The following is a 27259-nucleotide window of genomic DNA, read 5'->3' as shown; positions in this document are numbered from 1 at the left end:
GGAAGGAGGAAGAGACCAACGGAAGGCTGGGAAGGATTGACTCCTTATTGCGATTAGTCAGCACATGATACCATTCGCTTCCCGGAGTGCTGGGAAGAAAATCAAAACTTAAACCTTTAGCTTGAAGATTGACTATAAAATTTATTTATTTATTTTTTCTTATCACATCACTTTATTTGTTGGAATTTCTATTTGGTATTACTTTAATATTACCATCTTGGCACTATTTTTACAATTTCAACCTCTAGCTCCTTGCTTATTGACTTCCTGAAATTAAGGTAAACTTTTCTCTCTTCTCTTTTCCCATTCTTTCAGCCTTTCTCTTTCCTATCTTAACCCCTTAATAAGTTTGATAAATTTACCTACTTAAAGGGGGGGGGGGAAAGGTATATTGTCCTTATAGATTTCAGTGACAATTGATTTGATTGTTTTAAATAGTAACAACAAAGAGTGAAAAATAGTACTGATTTAGATTATTTAGAATATTTAAGATTAATTCTTAAAGTAGTAATTGGGTTGGATTTGATGTATTATTGGTGATCAATATTGATATTCGGTATATAAATTTATTATAAAGATTATTAGATATTATTAGATAACCTTCTATAATATAGGAGTATCGACTGCCTATCTATATATTTGATTGAAGTATTAGAATAGAATTTTCATTTTAGGAGTTAAACACTGAATGGTGATCTGGGACAATATAACCAACATAGTGCAACAGCAAAAACAAATATTAAGAGAGATGACCTCCACGACAACTACGGCTTTGAAAAAAGGAAGGAAGACCACTCTGACCCTAACGACTACTTTGACTTCTGCTTCACCAACAATCCAAAAAACAATTGAAGAATCTCTAATAGGAGAAAAACAGCCCAATGTCTCCAACGTTAACATACAAGCTACCCTACTATCCTTGCAAGAAGCAATGTCCAAGATGCAAGAAATAATGATTAAGAATCATAACGAAACCAGAGCGGACATTAGCGAATTAAAAGATGAGATGGGAAAGCTTAAAGTGGAAATGAAAGCAGACTTACTTAAGGTGGAGGATAAGATAGGGTCCTTGCAATGGAGAAAAACGAAGTTAAGATAAGAGAAATAGAGAGTAGGACAGAACGGATGGAGACAAATTGTGAAAGGATAGATGAGGAATTTAAAAATGCAACTAGAGAAACTGAAGACTCTCTGGTCCTCCTCGAAATGGACAAAGCAGCGGCATATTTAAGGTTTCAAAATGTTGCGGAAGCAAAAAATGAAGAACTAGAACAATTAATGGCAGAATTATTGGCTGAATTGTTAGGGAAAGAAAAAGACGATCTAATTAAAGAATTTGACGAGGTGTATAGGGTCAGCACAAGTTATGCTAGACGCCATAACTGCCCGAGAGAAATTCATATTCGTTTCACTAGGAGATGTGTGAGAGACTTAAAATGTCCAGAGAAGAAACAATAACATATAAAGGCAAAGAGATTACGATCCTAAAACAAATCCCGAGGAAAGTGAGGGTCAAAAGACAGGATTATAAATTTTTGGCCAATTATTTAAATAAAAAAGGAATCCTTTTTAAATGGTTAATCCCGGAAGGGATGTTAATAACTTGGAAAGAGAGAAAAATCAAAATAGACTCTATAGAACAGGCCCAAGACTTTCATGATCAGCTATTAGGCACGATTGACCAATACACCAAGGAGAAAACTAAAAGGAAACCACAGGATGACCGTAATCACCATAGAAACCAAAAAGAAGGACTTCCTCAAAATTTAGGGAACGATAAACCACAACCAGGGAGAGAAGAACCAATCTCACAACAACAGCAAGAAGAAAACCGAATCATCACTAGACAAAAAACTAAACAGACTTAGATAAATGGAGATAGGAAAGAAACTCCTCTCCATTAATATAAATGGTTTAAATTCAACATCTAAAAGGAAAAGGATATTAACTAAATTAATTAGACAAAAGCATGACATAATATGCCTACAAGAAACACACATTAGGAAAAATGATGAAAGATATTTAATTTGCCCGAAACTTGGAAAACTTTTTACAGCACAAGCTGACAAACATAAAAAGAAAGGAATTGCAATATTTGTTAAAGACGATGTAAAAGCAGAATTAATCTGGTCGGATCCGGAAGGAAGAACTCTGGTTATACAAATTTGGATTAATCATATTACATTTTTATTGGTAGCAATCTACGCGCCAAATGAAGAACAAGGGAAATTTTTTAAAGATCTACATCAAAAAATAATAGGTTTCGAAAAAAGGAATATTTGCATGATAGGCGACTTCAACTCCATTGCTGATCATCAAAAAGACCATAGTAATGCGAATAAGAACAAGAAAAGGAAAAGAGAATTTTCTATGCCCTGTAAGGACATGATGAAAGAATTAAACTTAATAGATTTATGGAGAAAACTAAACCCAGAAGAGAAACAGTTTACATATTATTCCAATCAACACAAAATTTGGACCAGAATAGATATGGCCTGGATGGATGGGGAATTGGCTAATGAAATAAAAGAAATTAAAATCCTACCAAATGAATGGGCCGACCATAATCCAATACAATTAATTTGTAGAGATAGGAGAAAAACAAAGAAAAGATGGACACTAAATACTCAGTTAATAAATGAAGAAGAGTACATTAATAAGCTGAAAGAGGAATTAAATTATTTTCTAAAAGAAAATAATAATGAAGCAACCACGAAACAAAATATTTGGGATACAATGAAGGCAAAATTATAAGAGGAACAACAATCTCTTATAACGCCATGAGAAATAAAAGAATACATGCCCAACAAAATAAATTCCAACAACAAATTAAAGAATTAGAAATACAACTACAAAAACCCCTAAAAACCAGAGAATACAAAATCAGTTAATAACAATTAAACATAAATTGAACTTACTTGAACAAGATAAAATAGAAGTTAATTTGAAAAGGTCCAAACAAACTTATTTTGAGTATGCAAATAAACCAGGAAGATGGTTATCCCATAAACTTAAAAAAGTGAAAGAAAAGAGATTGATACATCAACTAATGGATGAGAAAGGCGTCTTACAACATGAGATAGAGAAGAAAAAAGATATCATTTACAACTATTTTCAAAGATTATATAAAAAGGAGGAAGTTAATGAAGATAAAATAAGAACTTATTTAGAGGAGACGAATGACAAGGTAATTGGAGAAGAATGGATAGAATTATTGAATAAAGATATTACATGGTCTGAATTGAAGTCAGCAATGGAGAATCAAAGTAATAACAAATCTCCAGGACCAGATGGGATTCCAGCAGAACTATACAAAGCAATAATGGAACTAGTAGGAGTACTGATACTGGAAGTGTTCAACGAGGTACTTCTGGCAGCCAAGATGCCGGACTCGTGGAGGGGGTGCTGATTTCGCTAATCCTGAAGGAGGATGCAGATCATAGATATATTAATAACTATAGACCGATTTCACTTTTAAATGCCGACTATAAATTATTTACTTCTATCATAGCTAATAGAGTAAAACAAGCTTTAAATCCACATATCCACAAAGATCAAAATGGATTTCTTCCGTCCCGACAAATAAAGAACAATTTAAGAACCGTTATCGATGTCCTAGAATACTATGAAGCCCATCTGGAGAAACAATCTGCACTCATGTTTTTAGATGCTGAGAAAGCATTTGACAACTTAAATTGGCACTTTTTAATTCAAAAAATTTACAATATGAGTCTTGGCACCAAATTCGAAAACATTATAACAACTATTTACAATACACAACAGGCTAATATACTAATTAATGGCGAACAAACAGGTCCAATAAATATAGAAAAAGGTGTTAGACAGGGCTGCCCTCTCTCACCTCTTCTTTTCATATTTGCCCTAGAATCACTTTTAACACGGATTAGACAAAATTCTGAAATTAAAGGAGTGAGGGTCAAATCAGAAGAATATAAACTACAAGCGTTTGCTGACGATATGGTTTTCTTCTTGGAGGAACCTATGGAAAAATGATATAATCTAATAAAAGAATTAGAACGATTTGGCACAGTGGCAGAATTAAAAATTAATAGAAAAAAGACGAAATTAATGACCAAAAACTTAACAGAAAACCAGAAGGAAGAATTAGAAGCAATGATGGGGATACAGGTAACAAAAAGGGTCAAATATTTAGGAATATGATTAACACCACAAGGTAAATCACTCAAAGAGAACAATTATGATAAATTACTTCAACAAACAAAGAAAGATTTAGAATCCTGGAATAAGCTGCAGCTGTCCCTATTGGGCAGGATTGCCTCGATTAAAATGAACATATTACCAAAATTTCTTTATTTATTCCAGACAATTCCAATTAAGTTGCCAAAATTTTTTTTTGAAGAATTAAATAAGATTACACTTAAATTTATTTGGCAGGGGAAAAAAGCCAGGATCAATGTAAAGGCCTTACAAGATGCGAAAAGTAGAGGGGGTCTAGCTCTTCCAAATTGGGAATTATATTATTCGGCAGCTATCTTATTATGGTTAAAAGACTGGGTGAACTTAGTTAATAAAAGAATTTTAGCATTAGAAAGGCATGACCTCCAGAGAGGGTGGCATGCCTTCTTATGGGAAGTGGGGAAACCCATGTAGTCTCATTTTCACAGACACCTTATTAGGGACTCATTATTAATTAATTGGAAAAAACTATGCAAAAAACACTATCTAAAAATTCCGATCTGGCTATCAACAATGGAGGCAATGGTACATCCCAATAATTTGGACATAACAAAAATGATTAAATACAAAGATTTATTAGATCCGCAAGGAAAATTAAAAACTCGACAAGAATTACAGGAACAGGGATTTAAAATTGATCAGTGGTTATATATTCAAATTCATAGCAGATACAAACAAGACATTAAAGACTTCGGAATTTATAACAAACTGCAGTATTTAGATAAAATTTTATTAGGATCAAACAAAAAGAACATATCAAAATTCTATAAATATTTACTGGAAGTAGAATTAGAACAAGAGATAGTCAAAGGGAACATGATAGCCTGGAGCAGGAATGTCGGAAGAAGTATTACATTATCAGAATGGGAAAAGATTTGGAACAGAAATATCAAGATTACAAAATCAGCAGCGTATAAAGAAAATACATACAAAATGTTTTATAGATGGCACTTGCCCCCTTCGAGGATGGTGAAAATGAACCCTAACACGAGTCCAAAATGCTGGAAATGTAAAAGCATAGAAGGAACCTTTTTTCACATGTGGTGGTCTTGCAAAGAAACCCAGAAATATTGGCAAAAAATCAGAAAATGGTTGGAGGAGATAACCAAAGAACAAATCGAATACAAACCAGAATTCTTCCTACTAGGGATCTCTGACAAACATTTATCCAAAAAGATGAAATATGTAACAATTCATATTTTAACTGCGGCAAGATTAGCGTTTGCTCAGTGTTGGAAATCACCTTATACACCTACAGAACAAATGGTTATCCAGAAAATATGTGATTGTGCAGAAATGGACAAATTAACTATAGCACTTAAAAATAAAGAGCCTTCAACATTTTACGATAATTGGAACTCTTGGTATAATTGGTTAATCCAGAGATAAACTGCTTAAAAGACAATGGGTAATTTAAGCATAGATATTGATAAGATATGCGTATTCAAATTAAGTTAGGAGAATTGGATCTTGCAGACTGTCAAAAAGGATATTGTCTGTTTTTAAATGTATTCTTTTCATTTCTTTTTCTCTTTCTTTGTTTCTTCCTTTCTTTTATATCTCTCCTTCTCTTCTCTTTCCGGTTCGTAAGGCCAAGTGTTTTTTTTTTCTTCCTTTTTTGTGTATGTAATGTCGATATGTTTTTAATTGTAAATTTAATAAAATTTATTTATAAAAAAACAAAAAAAAAACAAAGAAGACTCTGAGGCTAGCAATTCCTCAAAGTTCCATTTTATTAGAGATGTTATATTGGCATATCTGGGGAAACCCGAATGTGAGATTTCCGGGTTTTCTCCCACCCAAAAGAAAGTCAAAATCCATCCCCTGTACCCACAATTCCATCACAGGGTCCAATCATGTTATCGTCCTTACTGGAGACTGCCTCAGTCACTCCCCTCCAGGTGCAGGGTAAACATCCTTGACTCCCAGAGAAAGGAATGTTGTTGTGGCTAATCTTCCATAGCTCCTTACAATCCCCCCTCCCAATTTCAAAGGTATTAAATATGGCAGCCTCAGAGCTCCAAAGGAAAAAATGGCTTCTAAAGCTGACACAGAGAACCAGCCTAGAAGAAGAGATTTCCTGACAGTTAGAATGATTAATTAATGGAGCAACTTGTCTCTAGAAGTTGTGTTGCTCCAACACTGGAGGTTTTTAAGAAGAGTTTGGACAACATTTGTCAAGCAGGGTTTTCTGCTTGAGCAGGGAGTTGGAATAAAAGACCCCTTCGAACTCTGTTTTCTGTTATTCTATTATCATCTTAATAATAAGGATGATGTCAACTTTGAACCAAACTGGGCAGCAGCCATTTTTCTATTCCTCAGTTGCCACAAAGAGGGGGAAGGAGGTTGGAATGCCTTAACTAGAGACAACAGAGAGCTTTTTCATGAGAAAGCCATCTCTACTGGCAATGGATAAGGTTGGGGAAGGAGTGCTGGAGAGCCCGCCAATTAACCCAATTGGCCAACAGGACCTGTGACACTTTGGGATGGGTTTATTTCCTATTTTAATTATAGTGAAATATATAGAAATATTTAGGGTTGATTTTCCTTTGAATCTATGCCGGTATGATATACTCAATAAAGAAGATCTTTGAGGAAGATTTAAGCCTCAGACTGATGATTTGCTTGGGTTCATTAGACAGAACCTTGACATATGAAAGAAGATAGGTAAACAAATTAGCTCTTCTGCAGACTTTTTAATTAAAGGACAAGGCTGAGCATTTGAAAAAACATTCATTGTGTGCCATGAACACAATCAATTTGGAGTAACTTTGGAAGAAACTCAATATTTCAGGTTGTTCAGATTTCCTGGGGTTGTAGTCTGGCTGTCCTGAAACAGCTGACTAGACCTTGTTAAGTACAATGGAGAAGGTTCCATTCTTCTGACTAATGTACCCAATGAAATCAGATCTCTGTGGCTGGAGTTTTCATGTTTATCGGGTACATCATATCGGTACAACTAAGTGAAAACCAACTCTAAGTATTTCCCATGGTTTCAGCATAATTAAAAGAATAAATGATTCTCTCCCCAAGTGTCATAGGTCACATTGTCCAATTAGCATAATTGGCAGGCTCCTTGGTTGCTCCTCTTCATCTCCAACCAACACCTGTTGAGATGACCTTGGTTGCAATGGCAAAATTCTGTGTTCTGTCTGCAAAGCATTCCAATCTTAGCCCCTCCCACCATACTGTGTGGCAACTGAAAAATGGCAAAATAGTTTCAGCCAGTTTCGGTTCAAAGTGGACAGCAGGGTTTTCTGATGGAGCAAGGGGTTGGAATAGAAGATACCTTCCAACTCTGTTTTTGGTTAATCTATTATGATTTTAATAATGATTACAGAAAATAGATAAACAAATTAGCTCTTCTGCAGAAATGCTAACCAAAGGACAAGGCTGAACATTTTGACAGACACTCATTATGTGCCATGAAAACAAATAATTTTGACCAACTTTCAAGCAAACTCTGACATTTCACAATGTTCAGATTTTCTGAGGCTGTCGAGCTGCTTCACTGCTGACTAGATCTTAACAAGTACTGAGGAGACAGTTTCATTCCTCTGCATAATACTACTCATCAATTCCTTCATGAATGAATGTTTTTCCCTACTGAGTGCCTGAGACAGACTATCAGAAGTCTCAAAGCAATCAACTTGTGATGGTCCTCTGGTTAGCACTGATGGAGGAGACAAAAAATAGTGTTCGCTGATAGGTTGGGCCCAATCCATGGATCACTCATTTAAAGTTGTTCAAATTAATAGTGGTTATAAGGCCCAAAGTCATGCCATATTATGAGAAGCAGAAGGTTGAAAGTGATATAGAAAAAACTCCAGAGAAAGTGGTGTACATGCACAAAAGTACACTGAAATAATCTGACATGACAGGCAAGAGCAATGAGTCCCATTTAAGAGCTAAACTGAATAAAGAAAATGACGCCCAAGGTGAGATGCGTTGGAGGGTCACTGACACAACAATAGGAAAAGCTATTATAGCTTATATAGTGTGTTACATTACTCTAAGGGGGGTTAACAATGTCAGCATTTGCCCCCAACAATCTGAGTCCTCATTTTCCTGGCCTTGGAAGAATGGAAGTCTAGGTCAACCTTGAATCAACCAGGATCATCTCTATCTATTGGACTGGACAGAATATGTGCCTACTTCTTAAAAATGCTATCCACTGCCATAGCCAAACCTCTAAGCATAATCTTTGAAAAATCTTTCAGGACCAGCTCCTTGCCAAAACTATGGTCACAAGCCACGGTCATCCCCATTTTCAAAAGGGAGACACGAGTCTGGTTGAAAATTACAGACCAATCTCTCCATGCTGCGTCACCTGTAAAGTCATGGAATCAATTATTAACCAATCCATTATCCTCCACTTAGAGACAAACAACCTACTCTCTAATAAACAATTTGGTTTCAGAAAAAATACTATCCTGTAATCTGCAACTCTTACACTGCAGAAACATATGGACTACACAACTCAACCAGGGCAAAGCAATAGACGCAATCTACATAGACTTCTGTAAAGCCTTTGATTCAGTGGTACATGACAAACGACTACTAAAACTAAAATCTTATGGTATCTCTGGACACCTGCATAACTGGATAGAAGCATTCCTGTCAAACAGACAACAAATGGTCAAAATTGGGAGCGTCCTATCAAATTCTGTACCTGTCAACAGTGGTGTCCCCCAGGGCAGTGCTAGGACCAACTCTCTTCATAATCTACATAAATGACCTCTGTGATCATATTAAGAGCAACTGTGTCCTCTTTGCTGATGATGTAAAGCTATTCAACACCACCGACAACTGCTACCCTTCAAAAAGACCTCGACTATGTATCAGAATGGTCAAACAAATGGCAACTTCAAATCTCAAAAAATAAATGCTCTGTCCTACATATTGGCAAAAAAATATATCAGAAAATAAAATACAAGCTGAATAGTCAAGATCTTATTGATGATCCAAACTCTGTCAAGGACCTTGGAGTTATCCCTAATGATCTAAGTGCTAAATCCCACTGTAACTGCATAGCCAAAAAAGCATTAAGAGTTGTTAACCTAATCCTACATAGCTTTTTCTCTGGTAATATCAGACTACTAATGGTCTACCATTTGCTAGACCAATACTTGAATACAGCTCATCAGTCTGGAACCCGCATTACATATCTGATTGAGATATATTGAAAAAGTCAGTCGAGAAAGTCCAGAAATATTTCACAAGAAGAGTTCTCCACTCCTCTACTCATTGCAGAATACCTTATGCCACCAGACTTGAAATTCTAGACCTAGAAAACCAAGAACTATGCCGCCTTCGGTCCGATCTAAGTATAGTATATAAAATCATACATTGCAATGTCCTTCCTGTCAATGAATACTTCAGCTTCAACCATAACAGCACAAGAGCAAACAATAGATACAAACTCAAGGTTAATCACAGCAAACTTGATTGCAGGATATATGACTTCAGCAACAGAATGGTCAATGTCTGGAATACTCTATCTAACTCTGTGGTTTCTTCCCCAAACCCCAAAAACTTTAACCTTAGACTGTCTACTATTGAGCTCACCCCTTTCCTAAAAGGTCTGAAGGTCTGAATTTTATGTGATTCTGCCTAAACTCAAATTCTCCTATTGGCCATCAATATGGTCATCCTAATCTTTCTTCTTTATCTTAGCCCACAAAGACAAAAGTGGCAATAATTATTTAATCTTTTGCTTTCTTACTGCTGTGCTATACGATAGGGATTCCAAGTTACAGTTTTCATTGCCTTCCCTGCAATTATGTAAATAATTGCTACTTCTCAAGCGCAATTCCAGCAGATTTCCCAAAATTAAAAAAGAAAAACAGCTGATGTGCACGTTCAAACATGGTTATAAAACCCCTTTACTCCTTGTCATTCAAATCTGGGCTAGCCAAGGGGAAGAATCAAATGTGGCTCAGTTTTTTTATTTTATTTTCCCTTTCCATGCTATGACACTTCTCATTGTGAAATTTTGCTGGAACACTTTGCTTAAATCAATTCAGTGGCAGTGATAAGGTTCTTGATGGGGATATGACCACCTAATCTGCAGCTAGATGATGATATTAGAAGTTTTGTTTTTATTTTTATCTTATCTGGGAAACAATATCAATGCACGAGATTGCTTTCCACCTGATTCCCTTCCTATTCCTCATGAATCCTATCAGCCAGGTGACTTCCTTATAGGTGGGATTACTTCTCAGATGTGGTACTTTTTTCATAAACTTTCCTTCCAAAAACAACCATCACAGGACCAGTGCTTCCAATCTCCAATGTAAGAAATTCTTGGACCTGAATTTTAGAGTAGCTCCATTCTCTTTTCTATGAAAGAAAAGAGTTGGTTAGGCAACTCTTCAAATCACAAGGTTTGGTTATATGTAAATTTAATGAATGTATATAGGAGTGAATGAACGAATGCATGAGTTCAAAAGCTTATTCGTGCAACTTCTAAGGATGAATGAAAGGAAGTGGGGAAATGAGTAAAAGACTAACCACTCTTGTGTTCTCTCCAATTACACTTCTAACATATTATAACTGGAGTACCTATGATTGGAATAACTACGGTATTTTCAAGGTAACTCTTATTTGATTCAATTAGCTGCATCCATCTGATAATCCCATTTCTCTTCCTGGATGATTTAACCCAAGGACACAAATATATACTGTATATTCATCATTTGGAGAGAATTGAGTTACAGTTAACCCTTTTGGGATAAGCAAAATATCCCATTTCTACCCAAGAGTAAGAAAGGACAAGCCAAATAAATTTAAAATATAAATAGAAAAAAGGAGGAAATTACTTAAAACTATGTTTAAGGGGTGTGCATAAGTGCACCATCATACCTACCATCCCTGTCCTATTGTCTCCATTTATTCATACCTATTTCCTGTATTCTTACTCATGTTTATCCTTATATCTATTATCTTGTAAGTGATTGACAAATCAAATAAATAAAAATAAAATAAAATAAGTATGCTAAGTGTAAATTATTATTTCATATCATTGACTATATTTCTGCATAATCTTTGTTATCCTTGCAAAACATTCTTGCTTCCACCACACCTCTATATGGATTCATAAGTTCTTTATGATTGTTGGACATACAAGTTCCATACAAGGCAAATTACAGATACTTTACCTTTTGGTTGGGTGGTGGGGTTGCACCATTGAGTCAGTCTTGACTCAATCAATGAATCAATCAAAGGAGCTGAAAGGGACTTTGGAGGTCTTCTAGTGCAACTCCCTGTTCAAGCAGAATTTCCTATATCATTTCAGACAAGGGAATGTCCAGCCTTTTCTTAAAAACCTCCAGTGATGAATAATCTACAACTTCTGGTGGCAAGCTGTTCCACTGGTTAATTGTTCTTACTGTTGAGAAGTTTCTCCTTAATTCCAGGTTGCTTCTCTCCTTGATTAGTTTCTATTCTTTGTTTCTTGTTTTGCCTTTTGGTGCTTTGGAAAATATCTTCACCCCCCTCTTCTTTGTGGCAGCCCCTCAAATACTGGAATGCTGCTATCATGTCTCTTCTAGTCCTTCTTTTCATTAGACTAGCCAAAACCAAATGCTGTAACCGTTCTTCATATGTTTTAGTCTCCAGATCTTTAATCATCTTAGTTGCTCTTCTCTGGACTTTTTCCAAAGTCTCAGTATGTTGTTTGTAATGTCAATGGGTACTGCCTGGACTAATCCATTCAATTTTCTTGGCAATATTTCCTAAATACTGCCTTCTTTTCCAAGGATTGAAGGACAATAACTGGTCCAAGATCTGGCTTGGTGCTCCAGGCAGAGCGAGAACTCTTGGGCTGCTTGTTTCTAGGCCGATTCCTTAATCACTACACCAAACAGATTCTCACCCTATCAATTAACAGTATGTTACAATAACAACCCCGTTGTATGTGTTATATGTTAAAAGTCCATCTTTTTGAGGATCTCATTCGATTCTTTCAGATAGAATTATCCCAGTCTTCCCTTCCTCTTGATTCATTCATATTTCCTTCCATCTGTTTTTGATTCATCCCATGTTCTATCTCTTTTTTTGATAAGTTTTTTTTTAACTTGAACATATCATCTTCCATTAAAGAGTGTATCATCTGGGTACAAATGTCTCTGTGCTATTACAATCAAGATTTACAATATTCATTACTTTGATAATAATTCTCTAATTGTACAATATTAATAATCAGCATTATAACTCTATTCATTTCTCCCTCTTAACATATCTTCTAATGAAAATATAATATAATATTAGGTATGATTATGTTAATAATCATATATAATAATCATATTGTTTACGTCTCTATCTTAACATATTTATTTTATTTTATTTCACTATTCTCCATTTTTCTCACTTCTATTTTTATTCTCCAACCATCCATAAAATAGCTCATATAATATTCAGTTTGTTCTTTCTCCTTTGTAGAGTTAATCTGTTCATTTCTGCCCATTCTAATATTTTCCTAATCACATTTTCATCTGTAGGGATCGCATCACTTTTCTAATTTTGTGCAAATACAATTCTAGCTGCAGTTAATACATGTATAATTAAATATACATTTCTTTTACTGTAAGCTTTAGGCAAAATCCCCAACAAAAATATTTCTGGTTTTAAAGCAATATGCTGCATTAGCATCTTTTCCAACCAAATTTCAATTTTTGTCCCATATTTTTTTGCCTCTACATATGTCCACCACAAGCCCAAGTTCTATTTCTATGACCAATCCATCTCAGTGTGTAAAGAAGTGTGTGACTGTGGTGGAAACAAGGATCAGTTCCATAGCTTTCTTCGTGTATGTCTGAATGCTTATCTATTATACTTTGTCCCAAAGGTGCTTTTCATGAGGCAACTGGACTTTCTGGTTTTTCTTTGAAGATGTTTCGCTTCTCATCCAAGAAGCTTCTTCGGCTACTGTACTTTGCTTTGGAAGTCCCATACAAAAGAGATGTCTTTGAAGCACTTTTAAAAGCAGCTCATGGCTGCTTTAAAGCTTCACCAGGGAGGGTGCTTTTCTTATCCAATCTTGTTTCCAAATTGTATAAGTGCATTTTTTATCTATTTTCTCTTTTAGAACTTATATTTTTTTGAGTAAAAATAAAAAGATTCCAAAGCATTTCTTTGAAATAATACTGACATCCCTATTATTTATAGTCTATGCATTGATTCCAAAGTTAACTAACCTTTCAGGAATTCACCTAAATTCCTACTATTCTTTTTAGTCTTATACTAAAATCTTGGGCGATTCCTCCTCTCCTTCTGAGTATTTTTGCAGCTTGTCCCCACAAATCTTAACCAACAGCTCATTTTGACACCCCCTCCCCAATTTTAGATTGCTTGTAGTAAGTAAAATGGATCCAGAGACTGATTTAAAAAACAAAACAATTATATGGGTTGTACAATCTGAACATAACTTTCTTTCAGCATAGTGACAAAATTCTACCAACATGTCCTGAGCTTGGCATTTGCAGTAAATGAGATTAACCAAAATCCTCAGATCTTGCCCAATGTCAGCCTCGGGTTTCACATCTATGATAGTTACTACAATGAGAAGATGAGTTATCGGACCACATTGGACCTACTTTTCAAATTCCATAGTTTTGTCCCCAACTATGTATGCAACATCCAGAAAAATCTCATGGCCATCATTGGTGGACTTGGTTCTGATATTTCCTTCCACATGTCTGACATCTTAACCCTTTATAAAATTCCACAGGTAAGATCTTCAAGGGCATTTTTTGTCTCTTCTAAGTCTATATTTTGACTCTTGGTGACTGCCTAGGTAACTCCCTACAGTTTTCTTGCCAAGATTTCAGAAGCAGTTTGCTGTTGCTTCCTTCTTATGGTTGAGAAAGAGTGACTGGTCCAAGGTCAACCAAATAGCTTCATGCCAAATGAAGGATTAGAACTCATAATCTTCTGGTTTGCAACTCAATGCCTTAATTAACTCTCATGGCACTATGAAGGATACATTGATTTGATTATAAATTAAGATGGAATAGATACCCATGCAATTTGTTCATTTTTAGAACAATATATGGAGTTTTTAAAAAAGGAAGAAAGATTTGATTGGCAACGAATGTTTGACTCTATTGAAAATGAAGCCAAGTTTTTGTGGTTTAAAGGATTTTGACAAAAGAGCAGTGAAATAAGGCAGAATAATGGATTTGAACAGGTTTCGTCATTGTTAGTCTTCTCATAGAAATAGTTTCATTTTCCCATAGACCAGCACTATTTAGTTTCAATGAAGAACAGACATTCAAATCATGATCTGAGTCTCCATGTTCTAAAAAGGCAGTCATAAAGACTTAGAGATGTTTCTTAAATATACCTGCCTTTCCTTTCAGCTCACATATGGTTCTTTTGCCTCTGAACAAAACAACCCAACATTGTTTCCTTCCTTTTATCGCATGGTCTCAAATGAAGCCCATCAGTATACAGGAATTGTCCAATTACTGAAGCATTTTGGATGGATCTGGATTGGACTCATTGTTTTGAGGGATGAGAGTGGTGATTATTTCTTGCAAACTTTGGAACCTTTATTTTTCCAGAATGGAATCTGTTCTGCCTTCATACTAAGAATCCCAAGCCAAGGTCGTTTGCTTTCTTTCCCTGAAATCAGTGAGTTTTCCTCAAGCATCTATAAATTTTCATGGACTACAAAGCCAAAATATTTGTCGTGTATGGAGAAACACTTACAGTGATGTGGCTTAGTACGTTAATGTTTCAGAGTCCATCTGGTTACTCGACAACATATCAGTTGGGAGGTTGTGGATTGTGACTCGCAGATTGATTTCACAGTCATGGGCCTTGTAACCAGCTGGGATTCAGAATTTTTCCAAGGCACCATTTCCTTTGAAGTCCCTTCAAATGAACCTCTAGGGTTTCAGACATACCTCCAGAAGCTTAAATGCTGCTCAACACACATGACCATTTTCTAAAAGACTTTTGGGAGCAAGCCTTCCACTGTAAATTTTCAAATTCCAATGGGTCAGTGGGACACAATGAATTATGCACTGGGAAAGAGAAGTTGGAGATGCTTCCAGGTTCTGTTTTTGAAATGCAGATGACTGGCCACAGCTACAGCATCTTTAATGCTGTCTATCTTTTGGCACATGCTTTACATGCAATGACTTCATTTAGTTCCCACAATCAAGCATCCGTGAAAAGGAAAAGACAAGCATATCAAGATCTTCAACCTTGGCAGGTAATAAGGATCATGGTGGCTTCTCTGGTTAGGACACTGGGCTGAGGATTCACAAGCTCACATTCAAGACCAGAGTGTGTTCCTTTGTGGTGAGATGAGCTCCCATCATTCACTTCAACTCCTGCTAACCTAGCAATTCAAAATCAAGTAATCACAATTATATAAATAGGTACCACTTCAGTAGATGCATTAACATGAAAGGAGAGGCCAACTGGGTATCCCCAAGACAACAGTAATGTCACCAGCTAATTTTTTTCAACCTGGAAGCCTCTTAGATGCTTCAGACGCAAATGGATGAGGCTAGATAATTTCTCAAAAATGAAATAACTTTATTATTAGGAACACGTTTTTGGTAAATGAAATAGACTTCAACCTTGATCTTCAACCGTGACAGGTAATTTCTACATAATGAAATGGCTTTATTATCAGGAACTTTTTAGTAAATGAAACAGGGTTTAGAATAGAATAGAATAGAATAGAATAGAATAGAATAGAATAGAATAGAATAGAATAGAATAGAATAGAATAGAATAGAATAGAATTCTTTATTGGCCAAGTGTGGTTGTCTTTGATGCATAAGCAGTGTACATAAAGGAAAAATAAAATGCATTCATCAAGAATCATAAGATACAATACATAGTGATTGTCATGGGTTATTAATAAGCAATCAAATCATACTAGGGAACAAATAAAACAATATAAATTGTAAAGATACGAGCAATATGGTTATAGTTATAAGTTGGAGGAGACAGGTAATCGGAAGGATGAGAATAATAATAATAATACAGTCTTACTAAGTAGTTTGACAGTGTTGTGGAATTAGTTGTTTAGCAGAGTGATGACATTCAGGAAAAAACTGTCCTTGTGTCTAATTGTTCTGGTGTGCAGTGCCCTATAATGTCGTTTTGAGGGTAGAAGTTGAAACAATTTATGTTCAGTATGTGAGGGTCTGTAAATATTTTCAAAGCCTCTTTTGATTCATGCAGTATACAGGTCCTCAATGGAAGGCAGGTTGGTAGCATTTTTTTTTTTTTGCAGTTCTAATTATCCATTGAAGTCTGTGTCTATCTTGTTTGGTTGCAGAGACAAACCAGACAGTTATAGAGGTGCAGATGACAGACTTAATAATTCCTCTGAATTAACAGTTCTTTGGCAGCAATATATAGCAATATTGATCAACAACGAGAACTGTAGCTTGTGTCAATTTTCACATTACATGTTACATGTGATGTTTTAGATACATGTTAGCTATGTGTTACATTTAGCTATGTGTTACATGTGATTTTTGTTTTCCTTTTCCTGACAGCTTCACCGGTTCCTTCAAGTCATTTTCTTTAACAACTCAGCTGGAGAAAGTGTGACTTTTAATGATAGATTGGAGGTTGCCACTGGCCTGGATATAATGAAGATGGTGATATTCCCAAATAACTCCTTCACTAAAATAAAAGTTGGGAGAATAGATTCCAAAGAAGAGCAAACCTTCAGCTTTTATCAAGATAAAAAGAGCTGGCACAGGCATTTCAACCAGGTGCGGTTCCTCAATTTTAATTGGCCATTCCATCATCTGCAAAAGCATTTGATGGATAAAACATTTCTTCTGGCTTAGGAACTAGCCCTCTATGGGTAGTTATATTTTGAAATGAAGAGAAGAACTCTTTTTCCACATCACAGTATAGAAGGAGAACCATGTTTATCTAAGATTAGCTAGATCAGGGTGTCAAACTGGATTTCTTCAGGGGCCAGATCAGCATTGCAATTCTCCTACATTGGTGGGGGGCAGGGTTGTGGTGGGGACAGATGTCTCTTGCAGCACACTACTGGCCAAAACAGCATGCCGGGGGTCAACACATGACCTCATTTCTTCACCCCCATGGCCTCCTGCAGCACTCTGCCAGCTGTTTTCTGGCCCATTTCCAGGCCAATTTTCAGGGCATTTTCAGGTCTTTTTTTGCCTGTTTTGGGGGCATTTTGAGCCATTTTCTCAGCTGTTTTTGTCCCTTTTTGTCCCATTTTGGGCCATTTTCCAGCCCATTTTCCAGCCTGTTTTGGGGCCTTTTCAGACTGTTTGGGGCAGACTGTTTTCCAGGCCATTTTTCATGCCATTTTCAGCCCATTTTTTGGCTGGCAGAATGTTGCAGGAGGCCATGGAGGGTGAAAATGAGGCACAGGCAGGCTACACAGCCCATTTTAGCTTTCAGTGGCAACCATGGGATGGTCATTTTATATTTCCAGTCTGGCCCTGTGGGCTGGATTTAAGCACCCCATGGGCCGGATGTGATCCACAGGCCGAGAAATTGACATCCCTGAACTAGATGGTTGAAGACTCTTATATCATCTATCATTAAGCTGTCTCAGCAAATGCAATGGGTCTTTAACATATAATAAAGATTAATTGAAAAAAGTACTGCTCTGGCATATATGGAACCTACATCTGCCTAATCAATCTATCTTCCCCTTTCCCTGCCTCACCCCACTTTAAATCCTATATCAGTTTAGCCATTCTATGCATCTGATGAAGTTTGCTGTGGCTAATGAAAATGTATGGCTTTTAATGGTATTTGTAAGTTAAAATGAATGCTACTGGACTCTTTGTGGGTGCTTTTTTATTAAGTAATATTACAATTTTTGAAAACCAGTTTTTCGATCCTAAATTATTTTCACATTTATGGATAGGTTCTGCCCTTTTCTTTGTGTAGTGATCCTTGCCAGCCCGGATACCAAAAGAAAAAGAAGGAAGGGGAGAAATTCTGCTGCTATGATTGTGTTCCCTGCCCTGAAGGGAAGATTTCACATGAAATAGGTAATGTAGTACAATAAACAGAACAGAAACAAAGATGATTAGGGGACTGGAGGCTAAAACATATGAAGAATGGTTACAGGAATTGAGTTTGTCTAGTTTAATAAAAAAGGAGTAGGGTGACATGATAGTGGTGTTCCAATATCTCATGGGCTGCCACAAAGAAAAGGGAGTCAAACTATTCTCCAAAGCACCTGAAGGCAGGACAAGAAACAATGGGTGGAAACTAATCAAGGACAGAAGCAACCTAGAACTAAGGAGAAACTTCCTGGCATTTAGAACAATTAACCAGTGGAACAACTTGCCTCCAGAAGTTGTGAATGCTCCAACACTGGGAGTTTTAAGAAGAGATTGGATAATCATTTGTTTGAAGTGGTGTAGGATTTCCTGCCTAAGCAGGACTACGTTGTACTAGAAGGACTCCAAGGTCCCTTCCAACTCTGTTATTGTGTAAATATTAACAACATGCATTCACTGCAAGTGAACATGTCTGAAATATGTTTTTGTCTTAGTCAGCCAGGAAAATTTGCGAAAGAAACTGATTCCTAGTATAATGATTTTCAGTTGGGTCATTAGTGAGAAATCAACAAAGAAACTTTGTATAGGTCTATGGACAGTGTCAGTCATGGTTGTCCCAAACATGCTTATTTTCAAATGAAGAAGCTACTTGAAAAGTCATCTTCAAGGAAAAAAAAAAGGCCAGTTGCCTTTTGAAAAAAGACATTTGGGACGCACTATATATGTGTGTGAATATATATCTATACACACAGAGAGAGGGGGTGGAGGGAGGGAGGGAGGGAGGGAGAGAAAAATACACACAAAAGCAGCAATTATCCTTCCCATAATAACATTAGTTGCATAGATATATTTCCACCATGTTATTTTCTCTTTAAGTTAAGAACACTTATTGAAAATACAAAAAAAGAATAAATCATAAGCAAACAAAATTAAAGGCAGAACTGGAAAAGAAATCTAAATAATCTAATATTATTAGATAATAATCTAATAATATTATTAGATTATTATCTAATAATAATATTAGATAATCTAATATTATTATGAAATCTAATAATCTGATATAAATTTATTTCATATCAATACTATTCATGATATTTTTCTGTGCATTTTTATTGACAAAGCATCTTTGCATCCACCATGCACTACTTCATTCACTGTTTTATCTCCTTGAGAATCTCATACCAACAATCTCCCCCTTCTTCATGGTTCCTTCCTATATTTGTTCTGTGATTTGAACCCTTCTCTATGATCAAAACATACCAATGTACTTCTTATCTACAGCTCACTCACTTTCATATTCAGTCCAGATTAATTCAATATTTCCTTTCATGTTTATCCCACATTCTTCTCATTGAAACTCATTCCCAATGAATGCTGCTTCCTTTTACATTTCTTCTGACCTGACCAACACTCATTTAAATGGAACAAACTGGACCAAAGTACACTCACCCCATAGCCATTTCTTTGTTCTTTGGACAAACCTTCTTTTCAATAGGTAACATCGTAGCTTGGGTAATGAAACATCTTCAAGAAAACAACCAAACTCAGAGAACAACAAAAACCTCCTTAAACCTTCTTTTCAGAGGAAGAATATACTCTATAAACTTTAAAGGCACCAAATAAGAGTTAATCCTATACTTGCTAAGCGTTTGGTTAAATACCAACAGCATACAACATAAAGACATAGGATAACACATCAATGTTCAACGGGAGGGATTAGGTTCAATAGAATATGGAAATGTCTCCAACATGTCCTGAGCTTGGCATTTGCAGTAAATGAGATTAACCAAAATCCTCAGATCTTGCCCAATGTCAGCCTCGGGTTTCACATCTATGATAGTTACTACAATGAGAAGATGAGTTATCGGACCACATTGGACCTATTTTCAAATTCCATAGTTTTGTCCCCAACTATGTATGCAACATCCAGAAAATCTCATGGCCATCATTGGTGGACTTGGTTCTGATATTTCCTTCCACATGTCTGACATCTTAACCCTTTATAAAATTCCACAGGTAAGATCTTCAAGGGCATTTTTGTCTCTTCTAAGTCTATATTTTGACTCTTGGTGACTGCCTAGGTAACTCCCTACAGTTTTCTTGCCAAGATTTCAGAAGCAGTTTGCTGTTGCTTCCTTCTTATGGTTGAGAAAGAGTGACTGGTCCAAGGTCAACCAAATAGCTTCATGCCAAATGAAGGATTAGAACTCATAATCTCTTGGTTTGCAACTCAATGCCTTAATTAACTCTCATGGCACTATGAAGGATACATTGATTTGATTATAAATTAAGATGGAATAGATACCCATGCAATTTGTTCATTTTTAGAACAATATATGGAGTTTTTAAAAAAGGAAGAAAGATTTGATTGGCAAACGAATGTTTGACTCTATTGAAAATGAAGCCAAGTTTTTGTGGTTTAAAGGATTTTGACAAAAGAGCAGTGAAATAAGGCAGAATAATGGATTTGAACAGATTTCGCCATTGTTAGTCTTCTCATAGAAATAGTTTCATTTTCCCATAGACCAGCACTATTTAGTTTCAATGAAGAACAGACATTCAAATCATGATCTGAGTCTCCATGTTCTAAAAAGGCAGTTATAAAGACTTAGAGATGTTTCTAAATATACCTGCCTTTCCTTTCAGCTCACATATGGTTCTTTTGCCTCTGAACAAAACAACCCAACATCGTTTCCTTCCTTTTATCGCATGGTCTCAAATGAAGCCCATCAGTATACAGGAATTGTGCAATTGCTGAAGCATTTTGGATGGATCTGGATTGGACTCATTGTTTTGAGGGATGAGAGTGGTGATTATTTCTTGCAAACTTTGGAACCTTTATTTTTCCAGAATGGAATCTGTTCTGCCTTCATACTAAGAATCCCAAGCCAAGGTCGTTTGCTTTCTTTCCCTGAAATCAGTGAGTTTTCCTCAAGCATCTATAAATCTTTCATGGACTACAAAGCCAAAATATTTGTCGTGTATGGAGAAACACTTACAGTGATGTGGCTTAGTACATTAATGTTTCAGAGTCCATCTGGTTTTTCAGAAAACATATCAGTTGGGAGGTTGTGGATTGTGACTGCGCAGATTGATTTCACAGTCATGGGCCTTGTAACCAGCTGGGATTCAGAATTTTCCAAGGCACCATTTCCTTTGAAGTCCCTTCAAATGAACCTCTAGGGTTTCAGACATACCTCCAGAAGCTTAAATGCTGCTCAACACACAATGACCATTTTCTAAAAGACTTTTGGGAGCAAGCCTTCCACTGTAAATTTTCAAATTCCAATGGGTCAGTGGGACACAATGAATTATGCACTGGGAAAGAGAAGTTGGAGATGCTTCCAGGTTCTGTTTTTGAAATGCAGATGACTGGCCACAGCTACAGCATCTTTAATGCTGTCTATCTTTTGGCACATGCTTTACATGCAATGACTTCATTTAGTTCCCACAATCAAGCATTTGTGAAAAGGAAAAGACAGGCATATCAAGATCTTCAACCTTGGCAGGTAATAAGGATCATGGTGGCTTCTCTGGTTAGGACACTGGGCTGAGGATTCACAAGCTCACATTCAAGACCAGAGTGTGTTCCTTTGTGGTGAGATGAGCTCCCATCATTCACTTCAACTCCTGCTAACCTAGCAATTTAAAATCAAGTAATCACAATTAGATAAATAGGTACCACTTCAGTAGACGCCTTAACATGAAAGGAGAGGCCAACTGGGTATCCCCAAGACAACAGGAATGTCACCAGCTAATTTTTTTCAACCTGGAAGCCTCTTAGATGCTTCAGACGCAAATAGGAAGGGGCTAGATAATTTCTCAAAAATGAAATAACTTTATTATTAGGAACATGTTTTTGGTAAATGAAATAGACTTCAACCTTGATCTTCAACCGTGACAGGTAATTTCTACATAATGAAATGGCTTTATTATCAGGAACTTTTTAGTAAATGAAACAGGGTTTAGAATAGAATAGAATAGAATAGAATAGAATAGAATAGAATAGAATAGAATAGAATAGAATAGAATAGAATAGAATAGAATTCTTTAGTAGCCAAGTGTGGTTGTCTTTGATGCATAAGCAGTGTACATAAAGGAAAAATAAAATACATTCATCAAGAATCATAAGATACAATACTTAGTGATTGTCATGGGTTATTAATAAGCAATCAAATCATACTAGGGAACAAATAAAACAATATAAATTGTAAAGATACGAGCAACATGGTTATAGTTATAAGTTGGAAGAGACAGGTAATCAGAAGGATGAGAAGAATAATAGTAATACAGTCTTACTAAGTAGTTTGACAGTGTTGTGGGAATTAGTTGTTTAGCAGAGTGATGACATTCAGGAAAAAACTGTCCTTGTGTCTAATTGTTCTGGTGTGCAGTGCCCTATAATGTCGTTTTGAGGTTGAAACAATTTATGTTCAGTATGTGAGGGGTCTGTAAATATTTTCACAGCTCTCTTTTTGATTCGTGCAGTATACAGGTCCTCAATGGAAGGCAGGTTGGTAGCAATTTTTTTTTTTTTTGCAGTTCTAATTATCCATTGAAGTCTTTGTCTATCTTGTTTGGTTGCAGAGACAAACCAGACAGTTATAGAGGTGCAGATGACAGACTCAATAATTCCTCTGAATTAACAGTTCTTTGGCAGCAATATATAGCAATATTGATCAACAACGAGAACTGTAGCTTGTGTCAATTTTCACATTATATGTTACATGTGATGTTTTAGATACATGTTAGCTATGTGTTACATTTAGCTATGTGTTACATGTGATTTTTGTTTTCCTTTTCCTGACAGCTTCACCGGTTCCTTCAAGTCATTTCCTTTAACAACTCAGCTGGAGAAAGTGTGACTTTTAATGATAGATTGGAGGTTGCCACTGGCCTGGATATAATGAAGATGGTGATATTCCCAAATAACTCCTTCACTAAAATAAAAGTTGGGAGAATAGATTCCAAAGAAGAGCAAACCTTCAGCTTTTATCAAGATAAGAAGAGCTGGCACAGGCATTTCAACCAGGTGCGGTTCCTCAATTTTAATTGGCCATTCCATCATCTGCAAAAGCATTTGATGGATAAAACATTTCTTCTGGCTTAGGAACTAGCCCTCTATGGGTAGTTATATTTTGAAATGAAGAGAAGAACTTGTTTTCCACATCACAGTATAGAAGGAGAACCATGTTTATCTAAGATTAGCTAGATCAGGGTGTCAAACTGGATTTCTTCGGGGGCCAGATCAGCATTGCAATTCTCCTACATTGGTGGGGGAGGGTTGTGGTGGGGACAGATGTCTCTTGCAGCACACTACTGGCCAAAACAGCGTGCCGGGGGTCAACACATGACCCCCTGCCTTGTCTTCACCCTCCATGGCCTCCTGCAGCACTCTGCCAGCTGTTTTCTGGCCCATTTCCAGGGCATTTTCAGGTCTTTTTTTGCCTGTTTTGGGGGCATTTTGAGCCATTTTCTCAGCTGTTTTTTGTCCCTTTTTTTGTCCCATTTTCGGGCCGTTTTCCAGCCCATTTTCCAGCCTGTTTTGGGGCCTTTTTCAGACTGTTTTCCAGGCCATTTTTCATGCCATTTTCAGCCCATTTTTGGCTGGCAGAATGTTGCAGGAGGCCATGGAGGGTGAAAATGAGGCACAGGCAGGCTACATGCAGCCCATTTTAGCTTTCAGTGGAACCATGGGATGGTCATTTTATATTTCCAGGCTGGCCCTGTGGGCTGGATTTAAGCACCCCATGGGCCGGATTTGATCCACAGGCCGAGAAATTGACATCCCTGAACTAGATGGTTGAAGACTCTTATATCATCTATCATTAAGCATGTCTCAGCAAATGCAATGGGTCTTTAACATATAATAAAGATTAATTGAAAAAAGTACTGCTCTGGCATATATGGAACCTACATCTGCCTAATCAATCTATCTTCCCCTTTCCCTGCCTCACCCCACTTTAAATCCTATATCAGTTTAGCCATTCTATGCATCTGATGAAGTTTGCTGTGGCTAATGAAAATGTATGGCTTTTAATGGTATTTGTAAGTTAAAATGAATGCTACTGGACTCTTTGTGGGTGCTTTTTTATTAAGTAATATTACAATTTTTGAAAACCAGTTTTTCGATCCTAAATTATTTTCACATTTATGGATAGGTTCTGCCCTTTTCTTTGTGTAGTGATCCTTGCCAGCCCGGATACCAAAAGAAAAAGAAGGAAGGGGAGAAATTCTGCTGCTATGATTGTGTTCCCTGCCCTGAAGGGAAGATTTCACATGAAATAGGTAATGTAGTACAATAAACAGAACAGAAACAAAGATGATTAGGGGACTGGAGGCTAAAACATATGAAGAATGGTTACATGAATTGAGTTTGTCTAGTTTAATAAAAAAGGAGTAGGGTGACATGATAGTGGTGTTCCAATATCTCGTGGGCTGCCACAAAGAAAAGGGAGTCAAGCTATTCTCCAAAGCACCTGAAGGCAGGACAAGAAACAATGGGTGGAAACTAATCAAGGAGAGAAGCAACCTAGAACTAAGGAGAAACTTCCTGGAAGTTAGAACAATTAACCAGTGGAACAACTTGCCTCCAGAAGTTGTGAATGCTCCAACACTGGGAGTTTTTAAGAAGAGATTGGATAATCATTTGAATGAAGTGGTGTAGGATTTCCTGCCTAAGCAGGACTAAGTTGGACTAGAAGGACTCCAAGGTCCCTTCCAACTCTGTTATTCTGTAAATATTAACAACATGCATTCAGTGCAAGTGAAGATGTCTGAAATATGTTTTTGTCTTAGTCAGCCAGGAAAATTTGCGAGAAGAAACTGATTCCTAGTATAATGATTTTCAGTCGGGTCATTAGTGAGAAATCAACAAAAGAAATATACTTTGTATATGGAACAAACTGGACCAAAGCATACACTAACCCCATAGCCATTTCTTTGTTCTTTGGACAAACCTTCTTTTCAATAGGTAACATCGTAGCTTGGTTAATGAAACATCTTCAAAAAAAAAAAAAAAAAAAAACAAACTCAGAGAACAACAAGAACCTCCTTAAACCTTCTTTTCAAAGGAAGAATATACTCTATAAACTTTAAAGGCACCAAATAAGAGTTAATCCTATACTTGCTAAGTGTTTGGTTAAATACCAACAGCATACAACATTAAGACATACGATAACACATCAATGGGGAGGGGAGGGATTAGGTTCAATAGAATATGGAAATGTCTCTTGGACCACACATGGTCAATGTTTTAATTTTTTTTTCAATGTCCAGATATGGTTGACTGTTCCCCATGCCCAGAAGATCAATATCCAAGCAAGAAGCAAGATCAATGTGTTTTCAAGACTTTAAATTTTCTGTCTCATAAAGAGCCATTAGGGATGAGTTTAGCCTTGGTTGGGATTAGCCTATTTATAACTACAGCCTTTGTCCTTAAAACTTTTATTAAGCACCAAGACACTCCAATCGTCAAAGCCAACAACCGGGAATTGACATTTACACTCCTTCTATCCCTTCTCCTTTGCTTTCTTTCACCTTTACTGTTTTTTGGGCAGCCTAACAAGTCTACTTGCTTTCTTTGCCAAACTGCTTTTGGCATTGTTTTTGCGGTGGCCGTTTCCTGTGTATTAGCTAAAACTATCACTGTAGTTGTAGCTTTCATGGCCACCAAACCAGGGTCCAACATGAGGAAATGGTTGGGGAGAAAATTGGCCAGTTCCATTGTTATTTCCTGCACCCTTGTTCAAGCAAGTATTTGTTCTTGGTGGATGGCAATCTCTCCTCCCTTCCCAAATATGGATATGCATTCTCTCACTAGTGAAATCATAGCAGAATGTAATGTGGGATCTTCTGTTATGTTCTATCTTGTTCTGGGCTACTTAGGATTTCTAGCCATCATTAGTTTTATGGTGGCTTTTTTTGCCAGAAAGTTGCCAGATGCTTTCAATGAAGCCAAGTTTATCACCTTCAGCATGCTGATGTTTTGTAGTGTTTGGTTGACTTTTGTCCCTACCTATCTGAGCACAAAGGGGAAGTATATGGTGGCTGTGGAGATCTTCTCCATCCTAGCATCCAGTGGTGGATTGCTATGTTGTATCTTTTTCCCCAAATGCTACATTATTCTGTTGAGACCTCAATTAAACAACAAGCAGCAGTTAAGAAAAAGCAATTAAGCAAAGTTTATGTGTTCTTTGTGTGGTATGTATATATGTATGTATATATGTGTGTGTCTGTGTATGCATGTACTTAATTAGTAACTTAATACAACAGCTTATATGGTGCTCAAACCTACAGACTCTACATATTTGTGTTGAAATGTTTAAGAGACCTAGGAAACACATTGGAAAGAATGGAACTGTTACAGAAAAGAAATCCTTAATCCAGGGGATGAGGGAGTTTTAGAAAGACACTCAGTCAAACTTCATCTAAACTTGCTGAAGAACTGCTTTAGTAGACTTTGAAGATTCTGATTATATAAATTATATAAATTATATATATATGGTATTCAGCTTTGTTCGGGTATTTTCCCACATCATTATTGTTGTGCTTTTAAAGTTGTAGCAAAGTTTCAGCAGAATCTCATCTGCCATCATCAGGCTTCTGTATTGTGTTCGTCTCACAGACTCACAGACGAACACAATACAGAAGCCTGATGATGGCAGATGAGATTCTGCCAAAACATTGCTACAACTTTAAAAGCACAACTATAATGATGTGGGAAAATACCCGAGCAAAGCTGAATACCATACATCCATATCCGTATCCGTATCCATATCCGTATCCGTCTGTCTGTCTGTCTGTCTGTCTGTCTGTCTGTCTGTCTGTCTGTCTGTCTGTCTGTCTGTCTATCTATCTATCTATCTATCTATCTATCTATCTATCTATCTATCTATCTATCTATCTATCATCAGTGACTATCATATATGTATGTTTTTATGTTGGTGTGTGTGTATAATATGAATTGCTGTTGGATCCTAATTTCCTAAAAAGTTGTATTTTCA

General features: G+C 36.5%; 1 protein-coding gene and 1 pseudogene across 1 annotated transcript; both read left to right on the top strand.

Annotated features, from left to right (window-relative positions):
* Positions 1–8092: 8092 nt before the first annotated feature.
* Positions 8093–26431, top strand: LOC148129162 (vomeronasal type-2 receptor 26-like). Its single transcript, XM_087946160.1, has 5 exons — positions 8093–8156; positions 13662–13948; positions 16746–16967; positions 18113–18239; positions 25533–26431. Exons 1-5 carry the CDS (start codon positions 8093–8095, stop codon positions 26429–26431), a joined length of 1599 nt encoding a protein of 532 aa, XP_087802286.1.
* Positions 14643–15484, top strand: LOC148129163 (vomeronasal type-2 receptor 26-like; annotated as a pseudogene).
* Positions 26432–27259: the final 828 nt, after the last annotated feature.

The sequence above is a fragment of the Notechis scutatus genome, chromosome Z, assembly GCF_049901735.1.
Source record: "Notechis scutatus isolate UNSWTSFEM ecotype Mainland chromosome Z, rNotScu1.2, whole genome shotgun sequence".
Classification (NCBI taxonomy): Eukaryota; Metazoa; Chordata; class Lepidosauria; order Squamata; family Elapidae; genus Notechis; species Notechis scutatus.
This window is presented reverse-complemented; position numbering and strand designations above follow the sequence as displayed.

Excerpts from the sequence above, each read along its gene's own strand:
- LOC148129162 (XM_087946160.1), top strand. The coding sequence starts at position 8,093 with ATGACAGGCAAGAGCAATGAGTCCCATTTAAGAGCTAAACTGAATAAA. Across the intron at positions 8,157-13,661 it reads TAAAGAAAATGACGCCCAAG|TGACAAAATTCTACCAACAT; the intron begins GTGAGATGCGTT and ends CTTTCAGCATAG. Across the intron at positions 13,949-16,745 it reads CCCTTTATAAAATTCCACAG|CTTCACCGGTTCCTTCAAGT; the intron begins GTAAGATCTTCA and ends TTTTCCTGACAG.